Source organism: Canis lupus, chromosome 16 (genome assembly GCF_048164855.1).
Source record: "Canis lupus baileyi chromosome 16, mCanLup2.hap1, whole genome shotgun sequence".
Taxonomy (NCBI): Eukaryota; Metazoa; Chordata; class Mammalia; order Carnivora; family Canidae; genus Canis; species Canis lupus.
In genome coordinates, this window is record NC_132853.1 from 46,778,425 (window position 1) to 46,793,093 (window position 14,669).

At 42.6% G+C, this 14,669-nt stretch overlaps 1 protein-coding gene across 2 annotated transcripts in view; it reads left to right on the forward strand.

Annotated features, from left to right (window-relative positions):
• The window catches only part of PRKCA (protein kinase C alpha), a 395,469-nt gene that overhangs the window by 148,441 nt on the left and 232,359 nt on the right, over window positions 1–14,669 (forward strand). For both annotated transcript variants that reach the window (XM_072781076.1, XM_072781077.1), the window contains one exon: window positions 5,377–5,459. In XM_072781076.1, coding sequence (XP_072637177.1) covers window positions 5,377–5,459 — 83 coding nt within the window. The remainder of the gene's footprint in view (window positions 1–5,376; window positions 5,460–14,669) is intronic.

Here is a 14,669-nt window from a genome sequence, read left to right on the forward strand (position 1 = left end):
TTTACTTGATTTGTTTTCATACAACTTGAACATGTATCCCACAAGAAGACTGTTTTCATTGTTACAAATTTGAAACCAATAATTTTCTTTGAGCATGCAAATATAACATAAGCTCAAATTTTCATCACTTTCCCTACAAAGCTGAAAGTGGTTCACTTGCCTTAGAGATTTTCATTTCATTGTATTCTGATGTGACGCTACCTTTCATTAATCCCTTCCAGCTAAGCAAAATTTAATTAAAACCACCTCACATGATGGCAACCATTCATGTATTTAAAAAAAGGAACTTGAGGAAACTCAGCTAGCTACCAGTCTTCTGTTCTAAACAAAATTGGACGATTACCTGTAGTAGGTTTTTATTTCTTGATTTGGAGATTTGTTACATAATGCGTACCCTCTCCCATTCATTTTGGGTAGCAGGGAGTTTTTATGCATATGTTCCATTTTATGAGACTCTGACCTGAATTTTGAAATCAGGTGGGTGATTCACAGAGGGTGAAAAGGAAAAGAAATGATTTCTTGAAGAGAAACAGAAAGTGATATAGATTTTTTTCTCTTCAATGCACATAGCAATCCATGTCATGTGTACATAGGGGTAGTCCCATTTTACACATAGATTGAGCATGAGTGTCACAAGGATTTGGTTAAAAAAAAAAAAAAGCCTGAGCCTTCAGTCTGACAGTCCTGGTCTCCATCAGCATTACTGACAATCACCACTGGTGAGTGAGATGGGAGGGTTGGTGGGACACGTCTCTGGTCTCCAGCAGTCATGGGAGTACTCTGCTCTGAATTTCCCCCATGTCCCCACTCTATTCGGTCACTGACTTTATTAAAAAATTTTATGCGATTGAAGCAAATAACTCTTTCTTGGTTTCATAACTAAGCTGTGAACAAAAATAACTACAGAAAATTCACATATGCAGGACTGCAAGGCTCTCTCATTTCTAATTTCATAAATATCATTTCAGGTTGATGAATAAATTGTGGTAAAATATACATACCCTAAAACTTACCGTTTTGATCATCTCAAGTATATAATTGAGTGGCATGTGCGTTGACAGTGCCTTGTGAAACCATCACCACCATCGATCTCCAGAACTCGGTTGTTCCAAATAGGACTCTACCCTTTTAGCGCTAACTCCCCACTCTTCTTCCCCAGCCCTGTTCTACCTTCTGTTTCTGGGTTTGACTACTCTGGGCACCTTGTATAAGTGGAATCATACAGTAATCTCTCCTTTTGTGTTGGCTTCTTTCTCTTAGCATAATGTTCTCAGAGTTCATCCATGTTGTAGCATGTGTCAGAATCTTTACCTTTTAAGGCTGAACAATCTGTATGGATATATTGCATTCTGTTTATTCATCTGTTGATGGACATTTAAGTTGTGTCCAACTTTGTTGATGCTGCTGCTGTGAACATGGATGTGCAAATATCCGAGACCCAGAAGTGGAATCGTTGGAACATAGGGTAGTTCTGTGTTTGCCTTTTGTACTGTCTTACATTGTCCCTAGAGATGGACAAGCGGTTCCGATTTCTCCTCATCTTCCCCATCACATGTTTTGTTTTAATAGCCTTCCTAGTGGGCATGAGGTGGTGACTAATCACCTTCAATTAGAATTTTCCCTCCTGTCAGAGCTCTTGCTGCGCCTACTTGATTTATGTGTGATCCATGTTGGGAGCATTTGTAAGGAGCAGTTTGCATTGACCAGCAGGTAGCTGTAGCTGATTCCTATATATGTAGCATCAATTCACCACAAGGTTTTTTGTTTTTTTAGTAAAGCTCTTTGTTTAAATGAAATAATGATAAATATCTCTGGGTTTGCCACTTGCCAGAGATCACTCTGGAGAACATTCTCTGGTATCAAGAGCCCCAAGTCATCCATCTGCGTGATGACATTTGGCGCAGAAACCAAGCTCTCTACAGTTCCTCCAGGGGTGTCTAATGAGCCAAGACCATTAGAGTTAAATCAATTCTGATCAAATTCATGGGGGTACAGTGTCAGAAGGGAATGTTTCTCTCTCACTGAGTGTTTGGCTTTCAGATTGTTCTTGGTTGGGTTTTGTTCACTTTAATGAGCACAAGTGAAAACCACTGTTAACATCAACATGGCAGCATCAGCACCCACCTCTATATTTTGGAAGTCATTGTGCATTCTTGAGCCAACAGGGGTAACTGTTATTCTGTCTTGGAAATCTACTTCTGACAGATGGTGAACACTCTTCCTTAATTTCCATTTAGCTTTACTTCCGTAAGTAAGATTAGCATGTGATATGGATCAGTTGATGAAGCACCCTCAATTTTAAAGCCAGATAATGTTAAGAATCACTATTTGGCCAAACCTGTGGTCTTTATTTATTTATTTTTGTCCTCCCACGTCATTTGCTTCGTGTGATTCTGCATTTCATGTGTCATCCATCACTGTTGGGTAGCATAAGCATATCACACAGAGGATAAGAGGAAAGCGATTTTGTGCTTAGAAAATAATTGAATGAAGATTTACTTTGTGACTTTAAGCTGCAGGACAGCTTCATATTTTAAAACCTATCATTTGGTTATATAAGCAGACATGCCCCAAAGTCTTGGGGAATGGGGCTTCATCTCAGTTTTATTGGCCAGCCTGTGCTTGCTTAAGCAAAGGCTTGTTTAAGCACCAATGGTCCAGCTCCAGGATAGGTCATGGAACAGAAAGAGTCTGCCCTGATGTGTGTGGCTCCACTTCCTGCCTGCCAAGGTCAGACAAGTATGTTTGAAACGCATACTGTGTGACACAACTGCCTTACCCTCAACTCTTTACCCAGCTCCCCTGGCTCTATATAGCATGATGAGATGAAGACTTTTAGAATTCCGAATAAAAATAAAAACCGTTCCTAATTTTTAGCCTGGGGAAACTGTGCTGTCCATCTCCAGGTAAACCCAACACATTCTCTTCTATTATTATAGAGCCAATCTGTTCCTCGTTCTTCAGCTACCCTAGCAAGACTTTCTCAAATGTTGGCAATATATTGTCTTACAAAATATGCATTACCCGATTTCGTTCGGAACTTGAAACCAAAGGTCAAGGCCCACCATCCGTCGTTTTGGAATCTCTGGTCGTTGCACAGCTTTCTGGGATGGCCTCTCCCTAACAAATGCTGTATGCAGCCAGAGCCTGCCAATGCAGGGCTCCTCTTCCCTGCCCATGGGGTGGGGACAGAGATGGGATAGGAGGAGGGGAGGATAACTGGGCTTTCTCTTGCCTTCCCATAGTCACCTAGACATGGGCATGTTCTTTCTCTGAAGTTCATCCATTCTGAATCTTGAATCTTTGAACGGGCTTTACAGGGTCTTTATCCTCCATATAGCTCACATGGATGAGCAGCTCTAACAGGACTCTTTTTTCCACCTCCTGTTGGGTGAATCTAATCATTTCTAGATGTGACTTTCATGTAAGGCAGGAGGGAGCGGGAGGTAGCTAAGGTAGGCCAGGAGGAAGTAATTTTGGGGGTAGGTGGGACTTTTTTTTTTTTTTTAACTGCTTCTGCAAATTATATACTGTATAGAGAGGGCCTGGAGCTTCTTGGGATAAAACTGGATATGAGATTTTTTTGAGGCATATGTTAGAAATACTTGTGGGTAGAGATTTATAAGTGCCTTTACAGGTAAATGGGAATAGAAAGGATGGATAGAAAAAACCATCCAAATGGATTTGATAAATACAGGTTTTCTTAAGTGTTCACCTGAATGCAGAGGTGGTTTAAAAGGAATAAAAAAAAAAAGGCAACAAAACCCCAGTATGTTGAACGATTAAAGAGGGAATCTGAATGCTCATTTTCCCTTCAAAACACCATATCCATAATAAACTATGATGAGGAAATAATGCTCCTGTGACCCTTTTCCTTTCGTAATTTATCTTTCTAATTCTAGTGAGTGAGCAATGACTTTGTGCCTGGGGAGAGTGAGCAGATGAGATTAATTTGTGCCATCACAGCTCTGCTTTATTATCCATCCTGGAGAGGGTTGCAGTGGAGATGCTTTTAGCAGAAACATCGTGAAAAAGCTGCTCTGAGGGCTTGGAGGAGCTAAGTGCTGCCCTTTGCAGTGTCTTGGCACTGCTGAGGCAGTTGGGAGCTAGCTCTCTATGGCTTCACTGTCCTCTCCTGCCCTCCTGGTGGTCAGGTACAATGGCTGGGGCAGGCAGCCAAGGAGAACCCTTTACTTGGGCATCTCTGCTTCCAGAAGGATGCTCTTCAAAACCTCTTCAGTTGTCCCTTCCTATGGATGGTTCTCTCCAATATCTGACTCTGCTTGCTCATACCAGACACACATTTTTTTTTTAAAGAAGTATTTTTCTAGTGACATCGTATTATGACCATCTTAAAAGGAAACTTTTAAAACAACCATCCTTTATCCATTACCCTGACAGGGCATACCCACATCTTCACCCTCTGGTTATTTTATAGATCTAAAACACACATATATGTGTACACACACACATATTTACATGTGATATATTTATTTTAAGTGTAATTCCTTTCACATACTCCTTTTCTTGTCACCCATGTATAAAATCTTGGCATTGCTTCATATCTTTTCTGCTCCTGTCAGTGGCTTAGGACACAGTGGAAGGAAGGGGGAAAATGATATTTTCTGTTTGGTAAACTATAGATATTGATGCGTGTTACATAGCATTGTGAGGACTCAGATATTGTATATGAAAGGGACTCATCAAAATGATACATAATAGGATGCTCAGAAGTATCCGGTCTGTTGGCAAGTCTAGTCCATTCTGAAATTTCTCTGGCATTTATTATTTCCGTTTCTTAGCAGACCAAATAATGATGGGCAATTACTTTCATTCGCAGACTAGACAAGAGGCTTCTAATTGGACCTCATGGTCCAAATCTGGTCCATTAAAGTCTTCCTGTTGCTACCATTTGGCCTTCTAAAGCACTGTTTTTGTGCATGTTACCCCGGTCAAATCTTTCAGTCGCTGCCAGTGCTTATGAGAAACCTCTTGAATGTCTTCATGGCCACTCAAAGCCCTCTGCTTACATTCTCAGCATGAAGCTTCATACTTGCTCTTTAAATTTAGATTGATGCTTTATATCTTGGGAAACTATCTTATGAACTCTGGCCCTATTTCTCTCTCCCTCAACTTTAAAGAATAAACTAGTGTTTAGGTCTCCTTGGGCCCTGTCAGACATGGCATTTTATGGTTCTATTATCTGTACGTCCAAATAATACCAAGCTGAGTCTTGAATAAAATGCCTTCTGATTGCTGTTTGATATTCTGTCTATAGTGAAATTAAACTGACTTCTCATAGGACACAGTCTTGTTTTGGACAACAAAGCTTGTGTGTTAAATTACTAATTTCAGTTTTCTTTTTCTCTCCACCAGTTTGCTGTTTTGTGGTTCACAAGAGGTGCCATGAATTTGTCACTTTTTCTTGCCCGGGTGCGGATAAGGGACCCGACACTGATGTAAGTAGTCTGGAAGCTGTTATTTGATTTAATGGAGATTTGTGACTTCACCTTTTTTTAATGCCTGTAAAACTGTTGTTTTGGCACATACCCTTACTGGGAAGACTTGTCAATGAGTCCTGTACAACTTTGACTTGTACTAATGAACAGATCTATAGTCCTTTTGAGCCATGGCAAGAAGACTTCAGGGTCAGAGGAGAATTTGTTAGCTTGTACTCTTCCACTCTGGGCAACCACATGGACTAAATCCACCAACTTTATAGTGAGAGCTTTCACAAACACAGTGTGGTTCTTTTCTGAAAATGTTGACAAATTTCACAACAAAAGTAAATCACCCTTTACCGTTCACCCTAACAGTTGGTTGACTAATAGGACTGTCCTTGCTTTTGGCCAACGTAACATGCCTCTTTCTACTTTGCTTTATGAGATCCTTTTCATTATGTATTATAAATGCTGCTGTTGATTTAAATAATTTAGCATCTGTTCCACTGAACAACTGATCTCTGAAGCTGCCCATGTGTGAACACGTAATTTTATTTGTGCCCTAATTCCGTCTGTCTCTAGTGAGCGTCTCTTGCATCTCTTGTTTATTGAAAAATGGGATCAGCAAAGGAGAGTGGGAGTCAGGAGGCCTGGGAAATCCCAATATCTAAAATATATTGAGTGGAAAATTGGGCTGTTATATGGAAAATACTTTAACAGGAAAAAAGAAATTTGCAGGGGAGGCCTGAGGAGGAGACACTTCTATTCTGAATTGCTTTTGCTGGATCACTTCAGTCACAAATACTTAAATTATGTGCTCCAAGTGTGATTCCTACCTTTGACTCTTGTTCCCATCAGGAAACACAGATTTCAAAGTGGCTTTCTCAGAGCAGGCAGGGCTGAATTCTTCCCTTTTCTGAAGAGGGCATACTCATGGTGAGCTCTTAGGGGTTCATATTTATGTTGTTTTATAGCACATGTAACAAAGGAACTTACTGTTGCACCCTGAGCACCTGGGAACATGCTGTGTTTTGGTTAAGAAGCTGGAGGAAGCCGTAGAGCAGAAGCCTTGGGCTCAGAGCCACCAATGGCCTGCAAAGGCTCAAAATGTGGGAGCTTCAGAGATAATCCTGTTTTCTGTCTTCACAGACCAGAAGGTCCACGTCCATGAACGACCCACCTATATACAAAAAAGTAGTGTGCTCCACCTGACCCTTGTACATTCCCCTTCTTTCAGGAATATTGTTTCCACATTTTTGGCATCCTAGAGGTAAAAATAGGTGTAGATAAAGAGTACCAGCTTTCCTGAAAGTTGGCCTCAAGCATCACATGGTGTTTCTTTGGCCACCTTGGTCATTATTCTGAATCCATCCTTCTGTTCTCCCATTTTAGCTCCAGCAGGAATGGGGTGTGATAGGGGATTGGCAGGCCATAGGGGTGTAGTTATTGCCTGACTTCTTTCCCTCCTTCCACTTCTTCATTCTTTTGCTTAAGTACTATATGTATTTTTTTTTTTTTAAAGATTTGTATGAAAGAGCACGAGCTCACACAGGGAAATGGGGGTAGAGGCAGAGAGAGGAGGAGAGAATCTCAAGCACACTCCCCACTGAGTATGGAGCCCAGTGTGGAACTCAGTCTTATGATGCTGAGATCATGACCTGAGCCAAAATTACTAGTTGGATGCTTAACTGAGCCATCCAGGTGCCCCAAATACTTGTTATTAAGTACAAAGTATGGGGAAAGATAGGCATGGTAGATATCACTAATTAAAATAGGGTAAACGTTCTCTGAATGTGTTTACGTAAGAGACCTCCTCTAGGTGATCAGAGGCTTTCCCAAAGAAATGGCATTTAAACCAAGCTTCCGGAACAAGATAGGCAAGCACAAGGGAAATTTGCATGTGTATGTATGTGCTAGGGCATATGGAGCCCCATGAAAAACCATTCCAGGCCAAGGGAAAAGCAAGTGAGAAAGCCCTGATGTGGGAAGTTTAGTGTGTGAGAGAAGAAGAGCAAGCTGGTAATCAGATGTGTAGTTAAGGATTTTGAACACAATCTTAGGAGCAGTAAGGATCCAGAAAGAAGCTTTAAATTAGGAACAATGTGTTGATCCTTTTGGTACGGTAACAGGATTTCTCTGGTTTCCTTATGGGAAATGGACCAGGTTAGGGGGTGGGTGAAAATGGGGAAATACCAAAGGATGAAGAATCAGCATGGAGGGCAAGGTGGCAGAAGCTTGGGGGGAGGTAGGAGAAGTGTGGATGGGCAGCGTGAACTCATTCAAGATGCATTGAGGAGCTGAATCAGGAGCCCTCGGCCATTGGTGGGGGATCAGGGAGATGGAGATGTTGAGGAAAAACTCTCGGGCTTCAGGCCTAAACCTGTGAATGGATGGAGGCCATCAAGACCATGGAGGGAGAATGTATTGGGGAGTATAGGATGATAAGGCAGATTAAGGGTTTCACTTTGGACATGTGTAGTTTAAGTCGGGCATTGAGAAGACTGTTGTCTATGAATGCAGGTATGGAGGTTGAAAGTAGAGGGTATTCTAAAGATAAAGACTCCCCTCCTCTGGTTTTCGTTAGTTTTAAGCTTTGGGTGTGGATCATCTTGCCTAGAGAACGGGGTACATAGAATGAGAAAAAGAGATTAGGGTCCAGGAGAGAGCATTAGTGGATTGGATAAAAGAGGGAAGGCAAGACCAAGGAGAAGCAGGAAGAGAAGTAGGAGGAAGACGACCAGGTGGTGATGTTCTAGCAATTTCCTAGAAGGGCTGTAGGCTAGCTCTCTGCTTATGTCATGAATTCTATAAGCTTTTGATACTACACATAAAGAGTTAATATACATCCCAGTTTGTGCAGGACTGTCATGTTTACATGGGGAAGTTTTGGTTTATGCCTGCTACAGATTAGTTCATGCCTGTTAAATTCTTACCCTGTTTTGATGATCGCTATGTAGCCACCCTACTCCTAGAACCCCAAGCCAGGCAGGAAGCCTTAGTGATGGTCTGTTGGTAAGATACAATGGGATGCACACCTGTGAGCTGATGTGTTCATTCTGAGGTTTTCCCCCACTCCCTGTTGTGTTGACCTGCTATAGATGGTCTGTCTCACATCTTAATATCTGTGAAAGTGAAGATAAGAGAGGATTTTTTTTTTTTTAATATGAGAGGAAACAAAGTACTTGAACAGTCTGTGCGTTCTCTTCCAAGAAGAAAATTTGCCATTTGGTTGTTGGCCTTAAGAGGCCTATGATTAGGGCTTTGTGTAGCCGGGGCATGAGAAGTGTGTGTCTGTGTGCAGGGCAATTTTATTTATTGTACAAGTCTGCAAGGTGCCCAGACTTAAACTGCACCAGAGAGGTAGTTGGAAAACCATGAAGGTGTCAGGACACAGAGCTGAGATGAGATGGTAGGATTTTATTTTATCTTTCTTGAATACATTTTAAAGTCCTAGAATTATAGAGCTGAAAGGAGTGGTGAAGACTTATCTAGGTTAACCTTATTTTTTAGATGAGGAGAACAAAGCATATAAAAGATGTAAATGATTGGGCGACACTGCAACATGTCTCTTGAGTGTCCAAGAGGTTTGTGGATGATTGGAGGCTGGGAAAGGAAAGAAGGAGGGTCTTCTGTGGTGGCCTGATTGTCCTGTCAGTGGAGAAGTTGCTACTATTACCATGATGTAATCCTTCAAAGTTCTGTTTAAGCATTTAGAAAAATGCTAACAGGCATGGGAAAGGCCAGTTAATGGAATGGAAGGATCAGGAAACACAAAATACGTAGTTTTTTTCCTCTTAAGTTGTATTTTTTTCCCCTGAAAATCTAAAAGTTTTTAGATTGAGATTTGTTTCATGTGTGGTGAACGCTTAAGATGCACACAGTTCACCTGCTGCTTAATGATGCCAGCTCCGCAGACCCCAGGGCATTCACACATGGGGACAGAGAAGAGGGACAGACCGTGTGAAGTGCACAGACACTGGACCTCGTCCTGAATCTTTAGGATGAAAGGACAAGTGCTGTGAAAAGTGTGAAATAGCACTGCCCCAATTACAAGGAGCCATATGGAAAGAGTTAAAAACTCTTTGGAACAGAGATCATCTTCAAGACTCAAGGAGCAGGCTAGCTGCAAGGATGCAGAAGTGTAGGGAAACTGAGGAGGTGAAGGGGTGTCTGGGTTCAACTGAAGGGTGGAAGGACCCCATCTCCCCCTACTGCACCCCCACCCCTGCCCCAGAATGGGTCAGGCCATTCTCAGCCCTCCTTCCCTACCCCCTCTGGATGCAGAGAGTTCTGTTGCCAGACACTCCCTCCCAATATGTCTGGAGATAAAAGCCAAGCATCTCCGAGACTTCAAGTGCAACCTCATGCACGCCAAGGACAGAGGAGGAAAACGTAAGACTTTGTGTTGGAAAGGCACTTTGAGCTGGTACAGGATTTGTGCTGCCAGGGGTGCGGCCTCAGAAGGCAGCCTGGTGCTCTGCCCAGCACCCCTGCCCCGCATCTAAGATTTTGTAAGACAACAAAGAAAACAAAATCGGCCCATGTTTAGAAATGGCTAACGTCCCTTCTGCTGCCCCAGCCCTGTCCCCACTAAGGCATGAACTGGGACACGGACAAGCCTTGCCTTTTGGGGTGGGGTGGGGGGTGCGAGTCTGCTCTTGGGAAGAACTGACTGTGCTCTGTTTCTTCAGCTGCCACTGATGCCGTGAGCTGATGTTTTTCTTCTTCCTTGCTCTGGCCGTGATGGGGTGAGGGGACCTGGGGGCCGGTCCCAGAGGGGCTGACTGCCTCAGACTCCTGCCCTTCACCTTTTAAAATTTCAGCTGCGTTGTCCTTCAGTCCAGAACTCCTGCCTGTTAGAACGGTCTCTGCTCAAATTACATCTGTTCGTGAAGCCCTCCCTGCAGGAGGGAAGCGGGCATCTTCAGGTCTTCCAGGATGTATGCATGTGTGTATTCATTCCCCACCCCCCTACTTTATGTGCCTTAAAGGGGAGAGAACTGAAAAGCAACCCTTTAAGACGTTCCTCCCAATCTCAGTGCTGCCCTGAAAGCCCTAAACAAACACCCACACCTTTTCAGTACGTACAGTCTTTACGGGATTTGCATACAACCACACGAATGTTAGACAACTCTTTCAACATGAGCTTTGGAATATTTGCTCCGTGCACTGCATCTGTGAGCATTTGAGGAAGAAGGGAAGGCGCTGACCTGTTCAAAGGCTTAACACCTGCCCCCCTGCCCCCACCCTAGGCAATTCCCTTCCCGTACTTTTGTGTTCCTTTTGTTTGTGTTGATTTGCCTCGCACCTTTTCACCAGTGCCCTTGCCTGTCTGGGGAGGAACTGGACCTGTATTAGTACCTGGTACTTCTGCTCTCTGAGCCATGCAATTAAACAGTATTCAGGAAATGTAAAAATAACTTCCTGGGTCATTAGTGTACCTCACCTGGGAGACAACCAGCATCCATGCAGACAGCATTACGAGTTAGCGAGTGCCTGCCAGAATGTTCAGAAGGGCATAAATGAAGAAATTAACTTGTTAAAAGGCCAGGGAAGCTTGCTTCTGATCTGAGTACATCGTCAGGTCTGCAAAGACCGTAAAACCGAGTCATTGGAGGAAGCTCAAGAGCACTGACTATAAATGCTTAGAGTGAACCTGGAAACAGTCACATCAGTGGCTGTATAAGCCAAAAGTGATACCTGGTTGTGGGGCTGGGACCTGGGGAAGGCTGTATGTCCAGGTTGCAAGATTATTTTCTCTTCATTACAGCAGACTTGAGAATCCTCTCGTTCTCGAGTTCTTTCCCGTGTCTTAGAAACCGAGCAAATGAAAAAAGGCTGCTGAGTTGTTTAAAATTCAACATTTCAGAGCTTCATTTGTAACAAAACTCAAAACATTTAAAATAAACGTAGAAATTTAATTAGCGAATCTTCTATTTTCTCAAAGCACGCTTTAATATGGAAATAAGACAATTTTGTGAGCAAACCCAGTTCTACCTGAAACACTTATCTATTCCTGAACTGACAAAGGGAGATTTGTGAAAGGTGCAGGTGCTTAAAAAGTTGCATTTAAAATTCAGCCAAGTGAGGTCAAAAGAGTTCTGCAGTGGGAATTGGGATTTCTGCCCTGCCAAGTCCCTGAAAATCCTTCTAGACCTCGGTTTTCTTATTTATTGATATGGAGATTGAACTTGATGGTATTTAAAGTTGTTTGCTTCCCTAAATGGCATTCCTTCCTTGAGTACTTACCGAGGGCTTCATGCTATGAAGATATGAAGGTAAAGAGCGTTCTTGCCCTCCTGGTACATCCCCCCCCCACACACACACAACCAAAAAGATGAGCCAAGCATGCAAATAATGATACTCTCAAATAATGAGATTGCATAGGCTAGCTGCTGTAAGTGAGGAAGAAATAAAATCCTGTTGAGTGTAAGGTGCAGGGAGAGAGTGACCACCTTATGGAAAATGGAAGGAAGGCCTCCTAGAGCTGTCTTAAGATTTTTAAGATTGATTTCTTTTCAAAATATTTCTTACAAACCAGTAGGACTGGTATTCTCCTGTTTCTCTTGCTAGCTTAAGGGAGTTCTGTCTCTTGCCAAATGCTGCTATCCAGTGGCACATAAACTCAGGTGACACATGTAAGCAAGAGGACCTGTAAAAGGAGCCCCTGCAAGGGAGAGACATGCCTGTCTTCTGTGTGGCCCGGTCCAATAGATACCATGTAGACCACGAAGGAAGCCTTTTGTGGGGTCCTGAAACCACCCCTTTTGGTCGCCCACAGGTACCATTCCTCACGTGCTGTGATGCCACAGGAAACCTTAAAACGGAGTTATTTCAGGGAAACAAACCCAACAAAAAAACTCCTGTGCTAATTCTGCTCTTCAGTGGGTGGATTATTTTATGTACCAGATTCACAGTAACAGAAGTATTTCCTCCAAAGGAAGGGACTCCTGCTACTTTTGCGCCAAATTAATTTAGCTAGGAATTAAAAATAGCCTCAAAGCCTTGCATCCGCAGTTCGGATGTACCGAAGGAGAGAGCTGCGTGGTGGCACCTCCATTGTCTTTAGCTCATGGGGGTGGGGGGGAATGGTGCCCCAGAGCGGGGCGGGGGGGGGGGGCTTTTCAACTCAATACAATTTAAGTTTTAAATTTAAGTTTAAAGTTGCTGGGATTCAAACAACTTTGGAACTCCACTCTTGGAATGGCATGTAAGGCCAGTAGCACATTCTTCTCAAAATCTCCACTCTTGGCAAATTGTCAGCCTCTGAGAGTATTTGGGGGAAGTAGCTAAGTTCAGTGGAGCCAGATCTGAACCAAGGGGCAGTGATTTGTGTGAGTGGTACACGGTTTGGTCCAAAAGGTAAGTTGATAAGGTTAGAAGAGTATTTTCTTGGGAGAGTTATAAACTGTTTCTAGACATCCGTTTTGAAGGAGATTTTTGCATGTGAAGCTTATAGGAATCATCATGTAGTCCCTCAAGGGCACTTCCAGTTAATACCCATGTTGGTTTAGGAAAAAAGTCTTGCACTGCTGCATGATCCTGCCTACACAGCAAATTTTTCATGGAGACCTCCTGTGTCTCTTCCTTTTGAAAAACAAGAGTTCAGTGCAGAGCCTGGCACAGAATGGGTACTCGAAAGAGATTTGTTGAACTAGAGTGGAAGGTCATCTGATTATCTAATTTGACCATTAGTTGTACGTATCTGGGGTTGAATTATTTACTTTTATTTATACGTGGATTGTTAATCTCCCCAAGACCTATGGATGGGTATTTCATCAGCATTATTAGGGCTCCTTGAGAGGGATGGGAGAAACATACTTGATGGATGTTCCTACTTTTCACAAGCCATTTCAAATCATTGTCTAAAATAGTATTGCAACTTTAGAAAATGGTGGACCTGGGCCATAGCTTTTGACTGGTTAGGATAAGAATTGGTACAATAGCTTCCTTATTACTTTTCTTGACCTGTGCAAGGGCTTAGTAATATCAGACAGTTCATGATTTACAAACAACCAGATTAACCTGTTCCTGAGAACCTTTGTTGGTGATGTCTAAGGGACCTACCACTAGAGCTGAAATCATTGGAAGCCTGGAGCTAGAAATTCTGCTGTATAAGTAGTGACATCTTCATGATATTACCTATAGTGTACTTACTTAGTCTCTCTTACGTCTGGTGCTTTTTTTGTATTCACTAAATGCCACCATTAAATGCTCCTTGGGTATTTATTATTGCCAGGTACTGTGAGGTACAAAGGTTGAAATACAGTCCTTGTCTTCAAATAGCTTATTCTTAGTTGGAAGTCATGCACACGAATAAGCATTATTCAGATAATTATTTTAGTGGCTAGCATACATAAATATACTAGGCATCTATTAATTCTATTATATAAATGTGAAAGTCGAGGCTGAAGGTTGACTAAATGACTTGCTGTAAATAGTTTTTTTTTTTTTTTTTTTAAATTTTATTTATTTATGATAGTCACAGAGAGAGAGAGAGAGAGGCGCAGAGACAGGCAGAGGGAGAAGCAGGCTCCATGCACCGGGAGCCCGATGTGGGATTCGATCCTGGGTCTCCAGGATCGCGCCCTGGGCCAAAGGCAGGCGCCAAACCGCTGCGCCACCCAGGGATCCCTGCTGTAAATAGTTGATTAAGCTTTGGACCAAGCCTCTGCTTCCAACCCTGTTCTCTTTCCTCAATATCAAAGTGGGTCGATCAGCAAAGCCACTTAAGGGGCAGGTTTTATGCCAATGAAAATTCTCTATTTTCATGACTAGAATCTGGAGTCAGGGTGACTGAGAAATTTTAAAATGGTAAGAGAAATTTGAAATAAGTTCCACAGATATTAATAAAAAGCATTCACAAGTGAGGCTGACAAAGTGAACTAGTGAAGGAAGAGCATGTAGGGCTGATGATGGGACCCTGTGAGAGCCTAGAGTGGTTTGCAGACTTAGTTTGGGTTTTCCTCAAGAAGGTGGAAGGTAGTACTTTTCAGAACTGTAGGTTTCTGGAAAGATTTGTTTTAAGTGGCTTTACCCTAAGCTGAAAGCCAGCCCAGAGAGCTTTTTGGCTCATGCCTGAGGCTTGTTCCTGGATTTTAGTGAGTCACTCCCTTTTACAAGCTGAAGTACGAGTCCCATTCAATTAGCTGGTACCTTCCTCACCTTGGCTGTTTTCTGCTTAATAAATTTCCAGCAGGAGACTCTGTAGACAAAAAGAGAAAGAAC